The sequence below is a fragment of the Daucus carota genome, chromosome 8, assembly GCF_001625215.2.
Source record: "Daucus carota subsp. sativus chromosome 8, DH1 v3.0, whole genome shotgun sequence".
Lineage (NCBI taxonomy): Eukaryota > Viridiplantae > Streptophyta > Magnoliopsida > Apiales > Apiaceae > Daucus > Daucus carota.
This window is the reverse complement of record NC_030388.2, coordinates 22,110,204-22,133,974: the sequence shown is the minus strand read 5'-3', so window position 1 is coordinate 22,133,974 and position 23,771 is coordinate 22,110,204. Positions and strand designations below refer to the sequence as shown.

At 34.8% G+C, this 23,771-nt stretch overlaps 4 protein-coding genes across 4 annotated transcripts; 3 read left to right on the top strand and 1 right to left on the bottom strand.

Annotated features, from left to right (window-relative positions):
• The first annotated feature begins 1,830 nt into the window (after window positions 1–1,830).
• On the top strand, window positions 1,831–4,022 carry LOC108199722 (large ribosomal subunit protein uL29y). Its single transcript, XM_017367665.2, has 4 exons — window positions 1,831–1,981; window positions 2,123–2,258; window positions 3,205–3,361; window positions 3,778–4,022. The coding sequence occupies exons 1-4, from the start codon at window positions 1,978–1,980 to the stop codon at window positions 3,850–3,852; spliced, it is 372 nt and encodes a 123-aa protein (XP_017223154.1). The 5' UTR covers window positions 1,831–1,977; the 3' UTR covers window positions 3,853–4,022.
• Window positions 4,023–7,263: 3,241 nt separating this feature from the next.
• On the top strand, window positions 7,264–10,955 carry LOC108199720 (ankyrin repeat-containing protein ITN1). The gene is made up of 4 exons (XM_017367663.2): window positions 7,264–7,550; window positions 8,016–8,507; window positions 9,153–9,562; window positions 10,013–10,955. The coding sequence occupies exons 1-4, from the start codon at window positions 7,520–7,522 to the stop codon at window positions 10,838–10,840; spliced, it is 1,761 nt and encodes a 586-aa protein (XP_017223152.1). The 5' UTR covers window positions 7,264–7,519; the 3' UTR covers window positions 10,841–10,955.
• Window positions 10,956–11,833: 878 nt separating this feature from the next.
• On the bottom strand, window positions 11,834–13,067 carry LOC108199721 (probable membrane-associated kinase regulator 4). Its single transcript, XM_017367664.2, has one exon. It carries the CDS (start codon window positions 12,935–12,937, stop codon window positions 11,876–11,878), a length of 1,062 nt encoding a protein of 353 aa, XP_017223153.1. The 5' UTR covers window positions 12,938–13,067; the 3' UTR covers window positions 11,834–11,875.
• A 6,096-nt stretch (window positions 13,068–19,163) lies between these two features.
• Window positions 19,164–22,096, top strand: LOC108197475 (chalcone--flavanone isomerase). Its single transcript, XM_017365109.2, has 4 exons — window positions 19,164–19,422; window positions 19,713–19,871; window positions 21,070–21,293; window positions 21,676–22,096. Exons 1-4 carry the CDS (start codon window positions 19,179–19,181, stop codon window positions 21,925–21,927), a joined length of 879 nt encoding a protein of 292 aa, XP_017220598.1. The 5' UTR covers window positions 19,164–19,178; the 3' UTR covers window positions 21,928–22,096.
• Window positions 22,097–23,771: the final 1,675 nt, after the last annotated feature.

The window sequence follows — 23,771 nt, the reverse complement described above, 5'->3', positions numbered from 1 at the left end:
TTTTCACATTTTGACTTATAAGTCACAAGTTGTCTTAATAATTTACGCGAACGGTACAAATAAGTTTCTTTTAGATAAAGTCGGGAATCGGAGCTTGAGTAAAATTACATGATTTTGAACGTTTACTTATATTAAAAACGTTCCTATAATTTATAATTTGAAATTTGAGTTTTATTTGAAAAATCTGAATTTCATTAAATAATATATTTGGATATAAAATAAAAAAATCTTATTTGAATTTCATTTCGAATGCAACACATCTAAATATTAATATAAAACTACTTCTAACTAACAAGCTAAAATTTTGGACTTAAAGTAAAATTACCGAACATTCACTTGTATTGAGAACGTCTTTATATTTTTCTTCCGAGAAATAAACAAGAGTCCTCCCAACATTGCACATAACTGAGAATCTGAGCAACATCGTGTTTTTTTCGAAATTTGAATGTCATTTGAAATTTATTTAAATTTTATATTTGATTAAATGATATATTTTAATACATGATAAGAAGTTGGATTTGATGTTCATTAACAAAAATTTACATGATCATATTATGTTACCGTTGCACGACATAAATAAGTTATGTCTACCTTGATTAAAATGGTGGATATCAAAATGATTAAATAGATAATAAAATTTTAATATTCAGATTATGTAATTTTTTATCATTGCACGACATTATGTAATTAAATAAAACTAAGGACAAAAATTTAAGGGGGTGACCCCTCTTACCCCTATCAGGATCTGCCTCTGCCGTTGGTATCGGCATCGGTTGATCTGTACCTAAGGCAACAGTACGATAAGTTTTTTTGCTATCAGCCGAAAAAAGCGAAGCTTTTAATACGCTGTTTGACAATTTAAGTAATGTGATCACTAAAGTGTTTCCAGAGGCTACGATCCAAGTCTATGGATCATTTGGTGTTGGTGTTGCAGTGTCGAGGAGTGATTTCGATTTATGTGTTACAGTATCTGTTCCGCTAGATGAATAGAAAAGGACAGTACGCAATTATCTCCCATTATCTCCACTTTATACATTAATTTTTGACCGGTCCCATCGTTTTACTTATTTTTCCTAATTTTACCTAATAAATTACATTTTTTCTTAGTCTCCGAATCCTCCCTCAGAGTAAAGAATTGACGGGGACGGAGGGAGTATATAATAAGCGTAATGAGGATAATTTGGTCGCATGGTCGCATGATACCGATTGTTTACCAAATTTAAACATATAGGCAAAGTGGATGCAGTCACTGAAATCTTCGGATGACTTCCGATAAAACCATTTTGAGGAATTCAAAAAGACACGGTTGTCAAAATTTGATTATTACTTTTCCATTCGAGATCTAACTATTGATATCAATTTGGAACCTAACAATTTGGGACCCAATGAGATCTTTTCTAACTAAAGTAAACCCTTCTTCGATACCCTATCTTCAAACCATGCTTCAGTGTTGTTTAGTTCTTCTTGATTCTTTACTAAGGAGGAAAATTTATTTGCCCTCAAATCCTCGGAGGATTACACAACTAAGGGTATTCTTATTCATATGAATGTCATATGGTTCCTAGGAAGTAGTGGTATTGGTTCACCACTATATCTGATGGAGGGAAAAGCATGAGCATAGACTAGTTCTAATAAAATATAATCAAATTTTATAGAATAATTTAATATGATGTATTATTTTAGAATCCGTAAGGATCACCCAACAAATTTTACCATGACAAGAAGAAAATAAGGACACAGAACATGAGTCCACAAAGTGGGTAAGAAAAGATTTTATCATTTGGGGCCCAATTAGCCCTATAACATCAGATAAGCCGAGCCCAAACACTTGGTCACAATAATAATAACGCCCTGCTAAGCCCATTAAGAAATTATGCAGATTCTGTACTCTACTATATAAAACCCTAACAAGCTCATCCCCATCATCTTATTCTAGGGTTTCAAGCTTCACCGCGCATCCGTACAGTCCCCGCAGCAATGGGTAAACTCTCAATTCCTCTACCACACAACTCTCAATTATATTGATTCAATGATTTACGTTTTAATTCGAATCGAATAAAAAATTGCAAATGATTTGTGTTGATTTAGTTTGATTTTGAATTTGGTGATGAAAATGTGACAGCGAGAATCAAGGTTCATGAATTGAGGACAAAGCCGAAGGCTGATTTGCTGGCACAACTCAAGGATCTCAAAGCTGAGCTTGCTCTTCTCCGTGTCGCTAAAGTCACTGGTGGCGCTCCTAACAAGCTCTCTAAGATGTTAGTTTTTGTTTTTCCGCTTTCGCATTGTGTCGATAAATTTGTGTTTTGAAATTTGTGATTGTTTGCGTGATTCTTGAATGTCGACTGATTATATTTTGTAGATGTGTTTGCCTTTGCCTCGTCGATTGTCGATTGAGCACTAGTATGTCATTGTCTATTGGTGTTATCCATAATTGTTTGTGTAATTGTATATTATCAGATGTTTTGACTATTTGATAATGATATTAAAATCGTGCTAACCTAATGCAATATTAAGGATATAGATTCATGTTTTGCTTGGAAATGGGAAAACTTTAGGAACAAGTAGCTTGATAATATTACTATAGGAAATTATGTATATCTCGAGTCGAAATGGATATTTAGATTTTTGATTTTTTAATCTGTATTCAACTGTTCTCTTCGCCTATTTGGTTCTACATTAAACATTCCATTCATACGTGACTAATTTTATTTATATTTGTAATTCTCTTTATATATCTGTGTATATTGTGAATTATATTGCTTAAATTCTGCAATGTTGCCTCTCCCTCTCCCTCTCTGTGTGTGTGTGTGTGTTTCCCTTTTGTTGAGAAATTGGATTTGTAAATAAGTTAATGGTTTAATGGGAATTGGGTAGCAGTTGCAGTTGTTTGTGCAGGGGCCGGTGGCACCATATATGTTTTTGGAGGTGCTACTTTAAAAATGGTTTCAGTTAAGCGTGATTATACTGTATGTTGTATGATGAATTACATCTGAAATATGCATGTGAGGTCTACAAATATGAATTCATCCCAGTTCTGAAGCGTACAACTCTTGAAGGGAGCATTGCGATTTATAATGTACCTGAGGGACTAGCATTTAAGTTACAGGGATTTGTTGTAGGCAGGGATTAATGGATTATTCCCTATGGTGAATTGTGTTTATATGTGTAAATGACCTTTGATTTGGCTGATTTTTGGTGCAGTAAGGTGGTAAGGACATCCATTGCTCAGGTATTGACTGTTATGCAACAAAAACAAAAAGCTGCTCTGAGGGAAGTGTACAAGAACAAGAAGCTTATGCCTCTGGATTTGCGTCCCAAGAAAACAAGAGCCATTCGTAGGCGTCTGACCAAGCACCAGGTATTGCTTACTCTCCACAGATTGTTTGTGGTGTTTTCCTCTTGTTACGTTCAATGGGAGATCACTGTATTTGTTTTGAAAGGAACTATCATATTATATGTAGCAGAAAGTGTCCTGCATGTTTGAATTGTACAGATGCTTTGTTATATGTGAATATACCTGACTTTATTCCTATTGATGACTCGATACAAGATAGATATGTGATGCTGGTTTTTACATCCAGGAAACTTTTAAAAAATTGTGAGGTGTCATAATATTAGAAATTTCCCATCCTACACCAGCACCATTACCTTCCCTTGTTTTTTTCCCGGGATAGCTTTGACGAGTTCTAGAGCTTAGTGCTGTATATTTGTCTCTTGATTTCTGATCAGTACTTAAAAAGTCAATAAAGTTGGTAATGACATTGTTTTGTACAGGCTTCATTGAAGACAGAGCGTGAAAAGAAGAAAGAGAAGTACTTTCCAATGAGGAAGTATGCAATTAAAGTGTAGGCAAGAATCAGCAAGGGTCAAGTTTTTGGTATCGTGTCTATAAATCTCGATTCCAATTTTGAGTTCAGAGAACTGTTTACCATTTCTCTATATTGGTGGATCTTTATTTAAGTGTATTGTTGTCCCTTTACATCACTAAACTAATGAAGTTGTCGTATATTTTCACTAAACTAATGAGGTTCTCTTATAATTTTAGACCATAATAGTTATTCTTAAGGTGAGTGTTGTCCTGTTGCTCCACTGCCAGGTGGTGGCTTCACCATATTTGCGTCTGGGTTCATTGGAATGTTTCTCTTTAGTTAATATATTGGTTTGTCGCCTGTCGGTGTGGGTTCATTCCCCTGGGTTCATTCCCCACGCAAAGGAACTTTTAATAATAAATATTATCTAGTATCCCCATGCATGAGCATAGGGGTGTAAATGAGTCGAGACGAGCCGAACTCTAGAGTGCTCGTGTATCGTTTGTTAAAAAATTAGCGAATTCGAACTCGAGCTCGAGCTTGGATCGAGCCAAAAATACTGTTTGAGTATCGACTCATTAAGGAACAATTCTGTTCACGAACGGCTCGCGAACCGCTCACGAACATGTCTCACGAGCTGTGTCATGAGCTTTTGCTCACGAACCGCTCATTAACTTACGCTCACGAACATGTCTCACAAATTTTTGCTCATCAACCGCTCATTAATTTTCTTCACGAGCTTGTTTGATAAACTTTGCTAACGAGCTAGCTTATGCTCATAAATTTATATACGAGCTTGTTTGTTATTTAATTTAATTAAAAAAAATAAATTAAAATTATAACAATATTTTAATTTATGCTCTGAAGAATCATAAATTCATAATCAATCATCCATTAATAAAACTCCCACATCCACGAGTCAGGTTCACGAGCCAAGTTCACGAACTCATAATTCGAACTTGTTCGCGAAATATCGAATCGAACTCTACTGTGCTCAAGTTCAGCTCGTTTATAAAACGAACCTTAAAATTGTGCTCAAGATCGACTCGTTTATGAATCGAACCGAGATCGAACCGAGCTTTTTTCGAACCGAACAACGAGCGGTTATCGAACGTATCAACTCATTTACAGCCCTACATGAGCAGCTAAAAATTTCCGATTAATCTTTATAATTTTTATATTGATTTACTGATTACACTTCGACTTGACTAACAATTTGTAACTTATTTAATTTTTATTTGATAAATCCTGAATTTCTAGCTTACAGATTAGTTTCATTCCAAGTATGTTCATGAGTGATAAAACTGCCCCAGGCATTCCACCCTCCTTTTTTTTTCCTGGCAAATCAACGTTGATAGTTTGTCAGCGGAGGGCTCTTAAAAAAAGGATTCAAGATTGTTTCTAGTGATTTGTTACTGAAATGGGTTCCTGGGTATTGTTTGAGAGCTCCACTGCTGATATGATTTGGCCGATAAGCAAGTTATATGATGACACTTTCATTCGCTATAAATTTTGGAGTACACTCAGATTTTGGAAACAATAGTTTTGTCTTGAAATAAACTCATGTTTTTGGATTATGTTTCGTAACACCACTCTGGAGTAAAGCCAAAGAAAGCCACGCATCAGCGCACTTGAAAAGCGAGTCAATTCAAAAGAGTTGAACTACTGTAATAAGTATAACACTCCTGCCGTTTGTGACATGGAACCTGTGGGTTTGTGACACGTGACTACGTGTAGTTAAGTTTAAAATAAAGTAATGATTTATGATTTATATTACTTATTCTATGTGTAATTTAAAAATAAGTGTATTATTTGTTTGGACAATTTTATGTTATATATATTTTTAATTTATTAAAAAAATTGATAGATTAGTTATTTGAGTGATGAATTTAATTTTTATTAAGAAATAAGGTGTTCATAGAAGTACATTTTACGAAATTTTGACTTCAAATATGATTTGTTTTTTAATATCAACTTCTAATTTATTATATAAATATATAATTTGTATTTAATATCGAAAATGTCCTAAAACCGCCGCCAAAAAGGCTCCTAAAGTAGAGCTTAAGCAAGCCACGATACAAAAGCAACTCAATGCAAACAAGTAATCATCATGTCGATACCATGTGAATAAATTGATTTCTGTTATTTAGCAAAAAGACAGTTGATTTCTATATGAATCTGAATTACATAGTCAGATAGGTAATTTTGATTATACACTCAATCAGGAAAAAATACGTTATATTCTATTGTAGTATTTGTCGAAAACACTCCATCAATCAGCAAATGCGCTGTATTCTAATGTACTACTGTAACATTTGTTGAAAATATTCTGAGGTGAAAATTCCCCGCACCCCTTTGAAATAACCTTACTAATAAGGCTGACTCGGTGATACCGGGCACTCCCTACTTAGGTACTGTTTGGGGTTGCTGTTGCAGACAGCAACAGCAGCTTTTTCCTGAAAAGCAGGTGAAAAACTGTTTGGTAAATCGAAAAGCAGCTTTTCCAAACAGCAGCTTTTAGCTGAAAAGCTGCTGTTAGAAAAAGCAGGTCCTCCCATGCTTTTGGAAAAAGCTGTTTTTCAGCTTTTGCAGAATGCTGTTATAGATTTCATTATAAAACCTCATCAAAAACATTATTATTTTTTATATTATAACTCAAATAAGTTAATATCAAAAAATTACCAAACAGTTATCTGATTTCTACAACAGCACTTATTTTACCAGCACTTATTCTGACAGCACAGCAATTTTTAACAGCACTCCCAAACAGACCCTAATATCATATTATTTTTAGCTTGTCCTAATTTCAACGACGTTTATAAGCTTTTTGAAGTCCATAACTTATATTTTTATTTTTAATATATTTATATAAAAGCAAAAGTTTATTTTACTTTACAAATAATTTAAATAAGAATATATAATTCATACCATATGATCAAAATATCAAAAATATAAGATAAAAGTCAAAGTCTTATATAATAAAAAGTAGGAGTAATGGAAATACTTTAAATGGGGCTAAATATGGATTATTTTCTATATGAGGCCTATGTAATTTTCCCTTTTTTTTTAATTTATAAATAACATTGTTTGCTTACTCTTTACAAATCAACAATTACAAAGAAATGCAAGGACATATCAATACTCCCTCTGTCCCATTTAATTGCATACGTTTCGTTTCAACTGCTCGACACGCATTTCAATGCTCTTATAAAATATAATTCCGTAACTTATTTTTGAGATTTTTTTTTCTGAATAAAAATATAACATTTAAACTTTAATTCAGAAAAAGAAAATTTTAAAAATAAATTACACAACTACACTTTATATGAGCATTAAAGTCCATGTCGCGCTCCCGTCCCCAATGTATACTACTCGGAGGGATGGAGGGAGTATACTGTGGAAATGTGCAAATAAACTATAATATGATTTTATCTGTTTAAAAACAAGTACTATACATATTATATTTTGAAATGCACAAAACACCAAAATCCTGAAACCAAAGGCTTGCTTGGGAGCTTCCTCTGCACTTTCCTCTGCTTGTGTCTTTAGCTTCCTTGTTCCATACTTCCACTGATCAACTCCATTATTACAACAACTCTTGTTCATTTTCACTTGACATTCCCACAAAACTCCTACACTTGTTCTACTCCACTGACCAATCACTCAAACAACTTAGCTTTCTCTCATTTTTTGGTTCTTTCTCAAACATGTCTTCCTCCTCTTCTGCCATTGATGCAAGTATGCTCTCTCTCTCTCTCTCTCTCTCTCTCTCCCCCCCCCCCTCCCCCTCCCTCCCTCGCTCCCTCCCTCTCTGTATTCACTTAAAGTTTGCATCTTTTAGCTATTTCACATTTGCCCACCTCTTTCTCACTTAAATTTCACACACACACACAGTATAGTGATTTTTTTTTCTTCTGATCACCCTTCTTTTTGTATGTAATCACTTAAAGTTCATTACTTTTAACTGATTCAGACATTGAGACATACCCATTGCATAGCTTTAATTGTATGTAATCACACACACATTAGTACCTGATAGAAAGATCAAAGATTTTAATATTTAAGTACAGCTCATCTGATGTTTTAATAAGGAATATTCTCTGAATGAAATTTGTCTATAATGGTTTCTTTTATTGCAAGTGGAAAACTTTCATTTGAACTCTATTATTGAATTTATTTGAGTTCTTGATAATTGTACAATAGGTGATAGAGACTTGGAAAAAGGTGTAACGAGTCCAGCTATTGTTCAAAACCCTAATTTCGAGTTGGCTCAGTCATCGTCGCCTTCGTCAATGACGACACCAGCCCTTGTACTGTCTAATTCTGGCAAGAGAATTGATCAGGGGAGAAAGAAGTATGTTAAGCAAGTGACAGGCAGACATAATGACACTGAGTTGCATTTGGCTGCGCAGCGTGGGGATCTTGTTGCTGTGAAGAACATTCTTGGTGATATTGTGAACCAAATGGCGGGGACTTTTAGTGGGGAGGATTTAGAGACCGAGGTTGCAGAAATTAGGGCATCAATTGTCACTGAGGTGAATGAATTAGGTGAAACTGCAATCTTTACAGCAGCTGATAGGGGACATCTTGATGTTGTTAAGGAGTTATTAAAGTACTCGAACAAGGAGTCCTTGACAAAGAAGAATAAATCGAATTTAGACCCTTTGCATGTGGCTGCTAGTCAAGGACATCATGGTGAGGTTCTTTATCTTCTTAAAATATATTCATGCCTGATTTCCTTTGTGTGATTGCTTTACTTTTGTTACCATTACTCTTGAGCTGAAGTACTACACTACTGCCCTTTGAAGTATAGATTGGTTTCTTATTCAAATTAATCTGTGTTGAATGTCCAGTTTAAGATCTGAAGTGCTTTACTTCTACCAGATTATAGTGGCATTTCAATAATAATATGTGTTAATGTCACATTGTCAATGTTATCAAATTTAGTCCTAATTGTAGATTTATATGCTCCAGTAGGTTTTCTCCTCCAAAAGGGGCGTATAACTGATTCTAAAGTTAGTTAATGTACCTAGTTGAGACAGCATAGGGGATGAAGGGGTTGACCTAGGACTCAAAAGGGTATTTTGTGACATATTGGACTCACACACACAGTTAGTTTTTTTGTATGCTAAACGTGTTCATTTGTAGTTTTAATCACAGTGTCAACTATGTTGTCCGAACATTCTTCAATCCCAAATGGCTGCCTATCTGGATAATAAGTGTTGCAGCGAATCAGTGATTGATTAATGTTAATGCTTATTGTTCAAAAAGCATCTTCACTGACATGGTCCACATGTATTTACCAATCAGTTCATCACATAATCAAAATTCTTATTGCAGCCATTGTCCAGGTGCTGCTAGACCACGACCCTGAGCTAAGCAAAACAATAGGCCCACAACATGCGACACCTCTTATATCTGCAGCTTCCAGAGGACATACAGCCGTAGTAAATGAATTGCTATCAAAAGATTGTAATTTGTTGGAGATTGCCAGATCAAATGGGAAAAATGCGTTGCATTTAGCAGCAAGAGGGGGACACGTGGACATTGTCAAGTCATTACTAAATAAAGACCCTCAGTTGGCTAGAAGAACAGATAAAAAAGGACAGACTGCATTGCATATGGCTGTCAAAGGTCATAGTTGTGAGGCAGTGAAGCTACTTCTTGAAGCTGATGCTGCCATTGTTATGCTTCCAGACAAGTTTGGTAACACAGCATTGCATGTAGCCACCAGGAAAAAGCGAGCTGAGGTATATTGTGAATGTTCTGAGTTTCCATATGCATTATAATCACCACATATTAATAATGTATCTTCAGTACATATTAGGATTCCAGTTCACACATTACTATCATCTGGTCATCTTAGTTGACCGTCAAATATGAAAATGACTGACCTAAAAAACATTTGTGAAGTTGAGTTTACATATTTTGTACCTAGTTCTATTATCTGAATCCAGAAACTGTCTACATATGTATTTATTCAAATTATAAAAGCTGTATGGTTTTGAGTTCTTTTTTTTTCTAAGCTCTCATTATCAGTACTACCTTGAAAACGGGTAATAGTTTTAGGATTTGTTCTCACCAGTTATTTACTATTCACTTCCTAAAGCATGTCAATAGTAGCATACCTCAATTCTTCCACTTGCTAGTTAGAAATATGAAGTCTAAACTTTAGTAATATCATTTCTTGTTTGCTGCAGATAGTAAACGAATTGTTATGCCTCCCTGATATCAATGTTAATGCACCAACCAGAGATCACAAAACTGCACTTGACATAGCTGAAGGGCTTCCACTCTCTGAAGAATCCTCAGATATAATGGCATGCCTCATTCGCCGTGGTGCTGTTAGAGCTAACGAGTTGAACCAACCACGGGATGAGTTGAGGAACACTGTAACTCAAATAAAAAAAGATGTTCACACACAGCTCGAGCAAACCAAAAGAACAAACAAGAATGTTCATGGAATTGCCAAAGAGCTCAGGAAGCTTCACCGAGAAGGGATCAATAATGCAACAAACTCAGTGACTGTGGTGGCTGTGCTTTTTGCTACAGTTGCATTCGCAGCTATTTTTACTGTACCTGGTGGAGATAACAACCAGGGGATGGCTGTAGTGGTGAGCAGGGCTTCTTTTAAAATCTTCTTCATCTTTAACGCCATAGCTCTTTTCACGTCCTTGGCTGTTGTGGTCATTCAAATTACACTGGTTAGAGGTGAAACGAAAGCAGAACGAAGGGTAGTAGAAGTAATAAACAAGTTGATGTGGCTTGCTTCCGTGTGCACTTCTGTTGCATTCATGGCATCCTCTTATATTGTTGTTGGTCGCAAATACGAGTGGGCAGCAATTCTGGTAACAGTTGTGGGAGGAGTTATAATGGCCGGAGTTCTTGGCACCATGACTTACTACGTTGTGAAGTCAAAGAGAGTCCGATCAATGAGGAAGAGGCAGAAGCATGCAAGAAGTGGCTCCAACTCATGGCATCATTCTGATTTTTCCGATTCAGAAGTTCACCATATGTATGCACTTTAAGAAATAAATACTTAACTTACAGTTTGATTGCTGAGTGACATTGTAAACAACTATGGAAGGAGCATCGGTCAAAATAATTTCCGAATTTTTATATAGATGATCATATCATATACAATCTTCTTATCTGCAATTAGCATCATCTTGGTTTTTCAAGTATCTGCTGATGGCATTATATTTTGGATGTCAAGTACTGTTGGCCATTTGTTGCATGCTTGTTATACAATCTGGAGGATAATATGTTTCATGAATATGCACTTGATGTTGCAAAGTGGGTAAACAAAGTAGCAGTTTGTAACAAAAGTATGCCTTCTAGTTTCGGTTGTGATTCCATCCGTGAAAGGTGTAAGATATGTAAAACGAAATTCAGGGCCTAACTAGCAGGTGGCTTCTGATCAGAAAGTGCAGGATAGGTGGAACGAAATTTAGGGCCCAACCAGCAGGTGGCTTCTGATCAGGAAGTGCATGTCAAAATAACTTGAATCACCGGTTTAAGGCGAGATGGTTAAAAAACATGTGGTGAGTTGCGTGGAGAGATTCATATGTAAATTTAAGCTGTACTAAATATTGACACAATTGTCCAAGACTTAAGAGTAAAATTGCAGATCTGCTGTCTAGCAAATTTGCTTCAACCTCGCCTTTCTCCTCTCTTCCGTGCTCATCATTCCAAAGGTTAATTTTACTTCAGACCTCAATTTTGTAGTGTTGCTTTTCTGTTTTATATTTTTGCTGATTTTTACTGCTTACAATTATCATTGGCAAGAAAGCTCCGATAAAACATTGATTTTGTAGTGTCATTTTTCTGTTATAAAGAAACAGATACTTTCCCCTTCAAAGTTATGTCGTTCCCCTTCCCAACCCCTGGTAAATTTTCTTATTAGTGAAGCCAGAAAACCCTACCAATGCTGACACATATGATAAATAGGAAGTGATACATGTAACAAATAGGAAGTTACTTGCACAAAAATGTGAAAAAATTATGGAAAAGGAGCATTTTCAAATCAATATTATTCTTAATTTATAATCGTTCTGAAATCTTTAAACCTGGCAAAGTTCAAACCTTTCTCTATCCTCATACATTATTCTAGATGAGGGGAATGAATATACTTCTATAGTACTTGTATCTTTTCTTGAATTAAGCTGTTGAGAACTCTTGCAGTGAGCAATTGCACTCTGTATTGAATTTTCAATATCTGAATATGAACTGCCATTTAGCTTGAATGACTGTGATTCTTGAGATCCATTTGAAGTACTTGAGCTTGATGATGACAAAGAGCCAACCGAAGAGGATAAAGATGAAGACTTAGTTGTTGAAAGCCTCTTGATGGCCCCAGTGAACGATCTTCTATGATGACCACCTCCAATCTGAGGAATCTGTCCATTCTTTAGGCTTCTTTTGGTAGAAATCTTGTGTTTGCTTGTATGTATTTTTCCAAATGCTTCTCTTTCTACTTTCGTATAGTTGTCTGCACATTCTTTTGCCAAAGGAGTTGTTCGTTCCCGTATTGCAGCTGCTGCAGAACACTCGTTTGAGCATCCAGACTTATTAAACAACGATTTTAGATAACTATGGGAAGCCTTCATCTTTGAACCAATGGACGACTGCTTGATCAACTTAAGTTTTCTTGTCCAAGACTTTTTGCAGGGATCAGCAATAAAATCACTCGCTTCAGTAGAATACTCGAAGAAATACTCATCTGGATTCAGTTCTCGGCTAACCTGACAAGATTCGTAAGGTGAGATATTACAGGATTCAAAGGGGGTGGTGCTTGCAGGGGTGGTATTTTCTAATGGAGTGCTAAAGAACTCATCAAAAGAATCTGCATATTTATCATAGCAGTTGGCATTCTGCAGCAGTTTCTCCACCATCTGTAAACGCGGTGGGAGGTGTAGTGGAAGAAGCTTCCCTTTGTAGAAGAGTTCATCAGCTGGAGAAGTGGTTGTGTCGCTCTCTGAAAAGCTAGGGAACATCTGGAATTCAAATTCCATAGGATGGGGAGGAGAACTCATGGCGTGGCAGAAAATACTGTCGTTTGAGCTCACTGCCATATCAATATAATCTTCATCTGCATGGTCACATGAAACGATATTTGCAGCCATTTAACTCTTTTATTCTCTCAGTTTAGGTGTGTTTGTGAACTAAGTATTGTGTAGTTTAGTTGTTTGGAAATCAGAGTTTAAATAGGGGAAGGCTGCAGATGAAAGTTGTCTTCTCTTTTTTAGTTTATATAATGCTTGAAAAGTAAAGATTCTGGAAATGGACACACTTTCTTTAAATTGTAAGATAGCAAAAATTATTTCAGCAAAGTATAATATTCATTTAAATTCTTGTATTGCTCGACAGTTATCCATGTCTTCTTCTCCAACTTTTGTCTTTATTTTTGTTGTTTATTAATGTGTCAACAGTATTAGATACCTGTACTTTAACAACAAAGTTTGAAAAAGTAATGAATAGAATCATTGGTCATATTAGATGGTTTTAATTGTATTGGCTGTGCAGTAATCATTGTGCTTATTGTGGCTTAGGTTCTTCTTGAGCACTGGATGCATCAAACCCAAAGTTTCTTTTACTTTGTTTCATGGCCTGATTAGCGGACCTTGTCGATGACCACCCAGAGGAACCAAAAGGTAAATGTGTTACTTACTGTTGAAGTCTTGAAATCAGCATAGAGCTTACAGCAGTTATTTGGCTTTGAATCGTAAACACTTTCTCATTAGCATAGGAGTTAGGACAAGTTAATTTACTATTTCTCCTTGCAATCGTCCTGACACAGCTTGGCAGTTTCAAGAGTTAAGATGATTCAAGGTACTTAACTGAGTATGTGTAGCTCGTTTTACTTTTTAACCTCATATACACAAAATTTGATGAGTTTGGTGGGTTTTGATTGGTTGGATTGATGTAAATGCAGGGGGGCCATCCATATTTATGATTACATGACCAATAAAAATGCATCAAACTCATAGATGTTAGTGCTTATTGTGTGCCCATGGGCACACTATACCGAAAATAAATATATGTCTGGGATGGCTGAGGCCTGAGATAGTGGATGAAGAATTGAAGGGCCACTCTTGTCTGATGGCATTATATATATTACTCTTGCACCTTTTACCAAATGATGGCACTAAAAGTTATCGTTGAGCCTCTGTTTCGTTTGAAATATGCTCTATGCCTAACAAAACCATAAAGTTAATATCAACGCTTTTCTTAATACCTGGTTTTCTGCAACCTAACTACACTAATAACTTTTTGTTTATGGTGGTGCATGTGTGTAAATTCAACTTTACCAGGATTAGGTTGGAAATTTTTATGTGAATAACCTGTCGCGTTGAGTGTCCATAACCATGTCCAAATGCCATATCATATAAGGGTACTTGAGCTGAAATTAAAAGTCGGACTACATAACTAAGTGATCGTAGAATCCGGCCAGAGACTTTCTTTAAATGGTAATAAATTATAGCCCAGAACTGAAGTACAGATTTCTAATTTACACCAACTTAGCTACTTGTCCTGGATTGATCTGTTTAATTTTTGAACTTTTTTTAGAGCTTCTTTGTAACCTTCTTCATGGTTGCAACTCATTTTAAGGATCTCTCTCCACATCCCCCCCCCCCCCCCCCCCTCTCATGAGCGCGCGCACACGTGTGTCATCATGCATAAATGTCCTGTGAATATAGCCTAGGAGTGAGTATTAAAACACATCCCCGACATACTGTGGTGGGAAAGGAAATGAAGCAAAGTGATGTCTGTGAAGCTCGAGATATTTGTTTTTCTGTTAAACACAGCCCCTGTTTGCTAAGCTTGCTTTATCAGGAGTAAATAAAAAAAGAATCACCACCTTTAGGCTTAAGCTGTTCTGAGGAGCTATTCTTAGAATATAATTAACATTTTGAGGTGGCTCACTCAAATCTAACACTCAGTTTAGTGTTTGCTGGGAGGTCTAGTTAGCTTTGTGGTTGCTGAAAGTGCAAATGCAGAAAACATTTCAATGATCTGCTGATAGGTGGAAGTTTGATGGTCATTTTTTATCTATAGTTATTATAAATTGAAAAAGGTCGTATCTAGTGCACAAAACTTTGTATCTCTAATATCACGAGTAAATGAACAACCAGTCTGACACCAAAATCGACCTGAACGCTAACATTAACTTAAAATATCCTTTCTTTTCTTGAGTGTATAACAAAATTGTAGCATTTAGAGTACACATAATAAGCAACATATTCCAACATTATAAAAAGGGGAGAAAGATGCAAGATAAGAGGAGCAAAGGAAGCCATTATGAAATTCATCCCAAGTGGGTTACAAACCTATATATCAGGATCAAAATGTTAGTCTTGATTGGTTCATGAGCAACAAGCTGACCCTCAAATACACATTTCATGCCCTTCATTGCCAGTTATCCTACCGACAGGCGTCGTAAACAATCAAAAATGCTGTTCCATGAATTGTCATAGTTGCTAATAAGAATGCTCAGGAATTTTATGAAGCTGAAAATACAAGAATTTGGGATATGCATGGGGCCTCTTGATACACCACCTTATGTGGCCTTTGGCTCAGTGCAGTGGTAGCCCCTGCAGAACAATAATGTTGCCTCTTTAAAGAAATACAAATTTTAATATCTAAATGTGGAAAGCTTTATGACTTATCATCAAGGTCCCTTCTGTTATTACCAAATAGTAAACCCTTTTGTTAGTGGTGAAGTTTGAAATATGATCCTTTAGTACCACCTTTTCTGGGAAAGATACCGTGTTTGACGTGTTTAGATCAAGTCCAATAATGCCCTACTAGATGTCTTATAAATATAATAAAATATAGTGTCCTGGTTATTTAAGTTATGCTTTTTGTATATTTGCTCCAACAATATGACATATCTAGTGATGTCTTAAAAATGAGACATTTGGTTGTCTAGACACTACCAGGACATGTCGGAGTACTTGTTTATATAAAATGATTTAAATTTTAATTTAGAATATTAGTTTAGGAGTCCTTATATGGTGTCAAGATAAAACTCAAACAAATGGATTAGTTAGCAATGCACGAAACTTTTCCATAATGCGGTGATCGCTGGAAGTTTGATGGTCATCGATCCTTTTAAATATATATATCATAAATCTAAAAATATTATATCAAGTGCACAAGTCTCTCGTATCTGACTAATCTAATGAAAACGACTTTGCTAACACTAAAAATTGACTTCGACGCTAATGATAAACTGAAAATAGCCTCTCTTTTCTAATTTCTCCCTTCTATTTTATGAATCTGTAACAAAATTCTGACATTTAGAGTACACATGATAAGTAGCAAACTCCAACATTATAAAAAGTGGAGAAAGATACAAGATAAGAGGAGCCAAGGTAGCCATTATGAAATTCATCCCAAGTGAGTGACAAACCTCTATATCAGGATCAAATTGTTAGTCTTGACTAGTTATTAGCAACAAGCAGACCCTCCATTATACAATTTAATGATCTTCATTGCCAGTTATCCTACCGAACAGGCGTCGTAAACAATTCAAACATGCTCTGACATGAAATATCATAGTTGCCAATAAGAATATTTGCCTCTGAAAGGATAATGCAGTAGCCCCTGAAAAATAATGTTGCCTCTTGAAGGAAACTTGGATTTCAATAATGTGGAAAGCTTTATGATTAATCATCATCAGAATCCCTTGTGTTATTACCAAATACTGTAGTAATCCCTTTTGTTAGAGGTGACCTTTGAAATTCATGATCCTTTGGTAACATTTTTTGTGAAGAGATATATGTGATGTCTTTCTATGAGCACGTGGTGGCCTGGTGCTGATGACTCTGCAGAAAAAAATGTCCGTTTGATTATATATTCTGCAAACCAACTAAGTTACCAAATCCCCCTGATTTTTATACAGAGCAAACGAAAATTTTGGTGTCATTCTTATGGTGCAACCTTGCAGGGCATCGCAGCTGCTATATTAACACACACGAGAACGACATACCTCCTTATTGATAAAAAGCTGCGGTTGTGGTTGACAACCACGACCCCAAACGGCCAAACAGACACGAAGAAGGAATCTGACAGTAGAAATTTATATGTCTTTTTAAACAGTTGAAAAGAAAAAACAAGTCCTGTTTCGGACCATCTGGTCATGAATTAGTCCTCCAGGACTTGCACCAACTGCGTTTTGCAGCATTTCGGATAAAAATCAAGTTGCTAAGCTATTCGACAAGAGCATCTCCAACCATACAAAGCTTTTAGCTAAGAAGTGATTTGACATTTCAATCACACTCCAACCACGTGAATGTGTTTGTTTATAATTGAGTTATTAACCAAAAAACCCAATCAACTTGTCAAATTTTTGCCAAAAAACCTTTAAACTTTGTTTTCTTTAACAACCCCAATAAACTTTATTAAAAGTATAAAAATAAACCATGGTTAAATATACCAATGTGACTTGTCATGTATCTTTCCTTGATTTGTATCATTTTATACACGTGTGTGTCATATAGCGCCTAGTCATTTACAGGAATAATTTATAATATGATATTTGTTAGTTTAGATTTAAAAATTAAAATGAAAACAAGTGAAGATGTATGATATTGGCAGGTTATTGTAAAGGCTGAGTTGATGTTCGAAATAAATTAATGGGGTTATCATTTTGACGTAATCAGATGGTATGTGAAAAGATTAGCAGATGGGGTGTTATTTCTGACTCCATTATTCAATACGAAATTCAGGAGATGGAACAGTTTTTTATGTTTGAGCTCACAGGTTTGGTTAGGGTGTCTCACATGACTAATTTTTATAGAGTTTTAGGGGGTGTTTGTTTGGAGTTGCTCGGGATTATTGATTGGACAGAGTATATGGTTGAGTAATTTGTTTCTATTTTGGTGGATTGTTTGTGCTAAGTGGTTAACATATGTCTTACTCAATTCAGAGTTCCCATTTTGCCGCTTGATGTGCTGCACGGCTGCACCTGAAGCTTGGTTAACTGTTTATACTCGAGTAGTTAAGTAAGGATTTCACACATTAATATACACCATAAGATACATTTTTTCTACATAGAAAATCAACCACGTAGAAACGAGGTGGATGAAATGCCTCATAGCCTTCAGTCGCAATAACATGGCGGCAGAGCAGTTCTCAGTCTGTTCATTGTTTGAATGAGAGCCTATTACTTTCCTGTCTTAATGAGATCAACCATCTTAAAGCTGATTTTGGTGGTGCTGATTTTTTGGTTATTTTTTTTGATTAATTGTAATCAATTTACCGCATAGGATATGTGATGATCATGGTTAGTCCACAACAGCTATAAGTAACTATAGTTAAATGTTTTTCAAAGATTTAATAAAGTTTACTGGGGTTATTGGTGAAAAAAGGTTTATAGGTTTTTTGGCAAAAAAATGACAAGTTAGTTGGGTTTTTTGGTTAATAGCTCTTTATAATTTTAGCCAACCTACGAAGATAAATATTTGTCGAACCGCTTAAGAAATCTGTAGGAAGATTATACATCATTTATTGTCATATTGAATTGATATATTCTATTTTAACAAACCAAAATATTAGTAACATGCTATTTTTAAATTATACACAACCAATATAGCCAATACCGTTGAAATACAATATTTTATAGGTTCAACAAATTTTATCTTATGTCTTACATGTCCAATTTAGCCACGATTATAACCAACGCCGTTGGAGATGCTTAATACTAATAAAATTTAATAATGTATAACTTAAAATAAGAAGATGTTAACATTGTAAATTTATATGAATATGCATATCTCGAAATAAAAGCAACCAGATATCTCACCATTACAAGAGTTTCTCACTATTGTTTTATGTTTGATTGAAAATATTATTAAATATAAAATAAAAATTAAAAATATTGTAAAAGTATTAAGAATCAATAAATTTTAAAAATACGAAATAATTAAATATTTAAAACACTAGTATGATGATTGAAATAAGAGCAGAAAAGGGCATTTGATAACCACCGCACGTCGTACCAAACACTGAGGTCTGAGGTGGTTGGGCTGGTTGGTGATTAGAAGGCCGCATCATTTATTCATCTAGATGGGCAGCACTTGACTTTATTGTCAGTTCCGAATTTGTGTTAAATATTTTACTTCTAGATTTCTTAATCTGTGAATTTTATTAAATTCTAAACTTTATTATTATGTACAATCAAATTCAATTGTCACTACATAAATTTACTAGAGTCGCACAAATAAAAATTAAAAAAAAATTATTATATTTTCATTATAATAAATAGTCAAACATTTAATAAAATAAGTCAAACATATTAAAACTGACCCCCCTTATTTAGTTGGGGCAGGACTCTACTGACAGTGCACATCAAAACGGGACATGACATTACCCAACTCAACTCAATCTCTCGCTAAATTTATCTTAATTTGTACCTATATATTCGTAACACTCTATTTTAATAATTTCATTGTGGATAGCTTCACTGTCTTCGCTGCTCCTCAGACATCATACGTTACTGCTACCATGTCTCCTTCCGTTACCGAAATTCAGGTCGAAAATCATCTTTTTCCTGCCACGGTCAAACCTCCCGCCACTTGTCACACCTTGTTCCTCGCCGGTGCAGGTACACTTTTTAACGTGAAAACACGTGAGAATTCGAGATTTTTTTTCATGTATTATTGTGCAAATTTTAAATATATGTAGCATCAGTTTTAATAGGCGTTTGATTTTAGTGCAATTTGTGTCAAATATTTTCGGTTTGATTGAAATGTATTGTTGTGCAAATTTTTAATAGATGTAGCATTAGTTCGAAGAGACGTTCTGTTTTTCATAGAGCGCGACTCTGTGTATGTGTGTCGGATATTTTCGGTTTGATTGAAAATGTATTGTTGTGATTGACGTGAATGTGTGCAGGTGTGAGAGGCCTGGAAATCCAGGGGAAGTTTATAAAATTTACGGCCATTGGTGTGTACCTGGAGGATTCTGCGATTCCGTCGCTCGCTCTTAAGTGGAAAGGCAAAACCGCTGACGAGTTGATGAAATCCGTCGGTTTTTTCAATGATATTGTTACTGGTTAGAGCTCCATTTTTGATACTCTGTTATTGATATGAATTGTGCTGTTGTCTGAGTCTAATGGTTGTGGTTATGAATGTTTTTAGGTTGAGTAATTGTTAGTTTTTCCCTAAAGAAATGTGAAGTAATGGAGGTCTAGGAGTATTCATCTGAATGCACGTAATTACTAAATCTGTTAAGAATTTGATACGTATGCCAACGATATTATGTTGATTGCTGAAGTTTAACCTACAGATTTTGTGTGAACTGACATTGTTTAGAAATTTAATCCGTGTGAGAAAGTACACAAATGCCAAATTGTAATTTGAGAAATTAATTGGGAATTTTAAGCTGCAAGGAAGTGTATACTCATCCAGTCTTACAAAGCATGCTACTATACAGAGTGCTATATGTTTAATGTGTACTGTAACTTGAACATGACACCTGATATTGTCACCAGTGCAAATTACTTATAGCTATGGCGGTTCTAGAATCTGTTAGCTGAAATTGATTAAATACATGGAACCAAATTTTTGATCATACAAACTGAATGTAGTCTGAACTGTGTAGAAGGTCAATTAGTTGAACGAAATCTTAAGAGATAAGATTTTCCCCATCATTGATAAGATGATAAGAGATTCAATCCATGTTGTTGATGGATAAGAAGCGATATACTGGGGTCATCTATTTAACGCCAATTATTTTTACCACTCAAATACAGCTTAAGTTGTGCGTCGTGCTTAAATTAGTATGTTTCTGGAGTTCGCGTCGTGCCTAAGTTAGTTTGTTTCTGGAGTTTGTTAGTTGTGGTTAATACTTTAAATGTAGTCTTCTCCCACAATTCACACAAAGTCAAAAAACATGAACTGTTCTTAAGAATTTTTTTTTTTTTTACAGATAGCAGAAAACTGGTTAGATAACTTTATATGGCACAATGTCTCTCATTTTAGGTAATATTCAGTCACCGTTGTATAATATTATCTTGTTGCTTGACCCTTTATATGATTAAGCCTGTACTTGGTTTTGGTTTTAAATTTTCCAAGGTGAAGTTTAACCCTTAGTACCAGTTCTGATTATTTGAGCATATAAATATAAATTATAATTGAACAGAGGAATGCTTAATAGTAATAAATATCATAACATTTTAATTACCAAATCAATGCTGCATTTATAAAAACATTAGAAATTAATCACAGTATTCCCACAACCTGTTTTGCAGGTCCCTTTGATAAGTTTACACGTGTGACCACGATTTTGCCATTAACTGGTAAACAATATTCAGAGAAAGTAGCAGAAAACTGTGTTGCTCACTGGAAAGCAATTGGTAGCTATACTGATGAAGAGGCAAAAGCCATTGACAAGTTTCTTGAAGTTTTCAAAGATGAGGAATTTCCTCCGGGTTCCTCAATTCTCTTCACACAATTACCTGCTGGATCATTGACCGTATGTGATTTCAAACTCAAACAGACGCTGTATAATTTGAAATGCTGGTTTCCCCAGAGTTTTAGTAAAATAACATGATCTGGTTACTAGTATACAAGTCTAATAACAAAACAAAACAAAATGCTCTTTAACTTTTTATATTGGTCGACTGTGTTTTTGGTTGGACCAATTGCACCTGGCAGAAGTCTCCCTAGCTACCAGGCCCATATTTTTGCACTAATACCCTTTTTTTGTGCGAAAGCATATTAGCTCCCTTGCAATATAAAACACTCGGTTAATCTAATTACTGATTTTAGTATGTATTCTACTATTCTTGTACAAGTTCTATCACGTTTTGAAATCTTTTTATTCTTTGCATCCCTTACTTGTTTTGCCAATATAGATCGGCTTCTCCAAGGAAACTTCTATACCAAAAGATGGAAAAGCAGTGATTCACAATAAACAATTGGCAGAAGCAGTACTGGACTCAATCATTGGGGAGCATGGTGTTTCCCCAGCAGCAAAGCACAGTTTGGCAGTAAGAATTTCAGACTTGTTGAAGCATCATGACCATGAGGTTACTGGGAATGGCAAAGCAGAAGTCGGAAAGATGGCTAGTAAAGATACTGAAACAGAGACTCAGGTTCAGGTATAGGCTGAAATGGTAACAGAACTCCAGAATAAAGTTTTGCATAAGAGTGATCGCGAGTAGTTAATATATGTTTTAATGCATCTTATGCTTATCACATATCTATCTCCAGCTGTGTGAACTGTGAGAATACATAATATGGTATATGTAACTGATTTGATTCTATGTTTGCCAATCTGTGTACTTGGTATATCTGTTTTACGGGGTGAAGGTATATTTCACTACAAAATCAAAAGCATTGTCCCAGTACTGTAACTTAAGTTTTAGCCCTCACTACCACATGGATGCATATTTCATTGGGATCTCCCAAATGGCAAATGTGCAACTTCTAAATCCTCATATTCATATATAATCGCGTTTAGGAACAGTAATTAGCAAATACTCATGTCTGATATGTATCTCTCCCAAATACGCATGTGAATACTCACATAATAAGAAGTGATTCTGGTGCGATTTTATGCTTTATCTCTGATTCAAGTTGGAAGGTACTCTCATGCTATAGTTAAGACTTACGCGACTCCATACATCTGCCTTCCGGAGGTCAAATGCTTAAACTTCAGATACAATGTTAAAAATGAGCATGCTCCTTTATTCCACAGAAAGAATGTGCCGATAAGATCCTTTTGTGATACCCAAAATGTAAACTATTGAGCGTTTTTCTGCAAGAGTTGTGAGTTTCAATATTTAGTAGGGTGAAAATTCACATTTTGCTTGAGCATTTATTCGCAAACAATGAGCTTCTGTGAGCCTTATTCTCAACTTCATCTCTTTTAAGGATTCAATCTGGTTTTGTGAAAGCTGTAGAAGTTATTTTTAATCCTGAAAGATCTTATAACAACCAGACAGTAACACCTCAAAATGACTCGATATTTGGCATTGGCAAACAGATTCTTGTTAGATATATATTGTCAAGTTTGTAAGAATGCCAGAGCTGTACAGTACCCAGGATTGTAAGGAGCCAAGGATAGTGCTTTAGTTAATTCAAAAAATGTATATTCGTATAGTTTAGAAAAAAAAAAAAAATTCAACCTAATCACTCCATCAATTAACTTTCATCCTTCTCACAAATTCATGTTCGTCGTCTTATTTTTCACAAATTCACATTCATCTTATTTTATCTCTTCTAATCATCACAATTCTTATTTTCTTTGATAATGATTTTTCCTCATTTTCGTTATTTTCTGAAAATAATTTAATTAGTGCTCGGAAAATATTTTTATTATGTATGTTAAGTGATCACGGAAAAGATAATTTTATTATGTATGTTAAGCAATTCAAAAATTAAATGATTATCAATTTATTAAGATTTGTCCTGCTTGAGTTTAGTTTTTTTTTTTTTTAAATCAAATACATGATATTTTTCATTTTATGAAATAGGACCCAGTTGGATTATGTACAATGTACAATAACAGCTTATATAGTACTTATTCAATTTATAATAATCAGTACTTCTTAAATTATTATTATTATAATAACACAAATGATATTTAAACCAGCAAAATTAAGTTATTCAACTAAAGTTACATTTAATTTTTTTTTTTTTGAAAGTAAAGTTACATTTAATTTTAGCTTTTTAGTTCCCATTATGCGTAGCAGGCAAACATAGGATTGTTTGACTTAAACCGAAAATAATACTTACTAAAATAATTGGTAATTAAGAAGTTATTTTTATATATCTGGATACTTTTTTTTGTATTTATAATTTCTTATGATATTCAACTTATTATGATTTATAAATTAAAAATTGACTTATAATTTATTTATACGAATAAATCGATGGTGAGTTATTATGAGCTAGAAAGCGGAAAAACGAAATAGACTATTTAAGCCGACTTAAATTCTATTTATGA

Bases quoted from the DNA above. Each gene is read 5' to 3' on its own strand.
- LOC108199721 (XM_017367664.2), bottom strand. From the start codon at position 12,937: ATGGCTGCAAATATCGTTTCATGTGACCATGCAGATGAAGATTATATT.
- LOC108197475 (XM_017365109.2), top strand. From the start codon at position 19,179: ATGACATTACCCAACTCAACTCAATCTCTCGCTAAATTTATCTTAATT. The intron at 19,423-19,712 runs GTACACTTTTTA...GAATGTGTGCAG, and splicing joins CTTGTTCCTCGCCGGTGCAG to GTGTGAGAGGCCTGGAAATC. The intron at 19,872-21,069 runs GTTAGAGCTCCA...CCTGTTTTGCAG, and splicing joins TTTCAATGATATTGTTACTG to GTCCCTTTGATAAGTTTACA.
- LOC108199720 (XM_017367663.2), top strand. From the start codon at position 7,520: ATGTCTTCCTCCTCTTCTGCCATTGATGCAA. The intron at 7,551-8,015 runs GTATGCTCTCTC...ATTGTACAATAG, and splicing joins CTCTTCTGCCATTGATGCAA to GTGATAGAGACTTGGAAAAA. The intron at 8,508-9,152 runs GTGAGGTTCTTT...TTCTTATTGCAG, and splicing joins TGCTAGTCAAGGACATCATG to CCATTGTCCAGGTGCTGCTA.
- LOC108199722 (XM_017367665.2), top strand. The intron at 2,259-3,204 runs GTTAGTTTTTGT...TTTTTGGTGCAG, and splicing joins CCTAACAAGCTCTCTAAGAT to TAAGGTGGTAAGGACATCCA. The intron at 3,362-3,777 runs GTATTGCTTACT...TGTTTTGTACAG, and splicing joins GGCGTCTGACCAAGCACCAG to GCTTCATTGAAGACAGAGCG.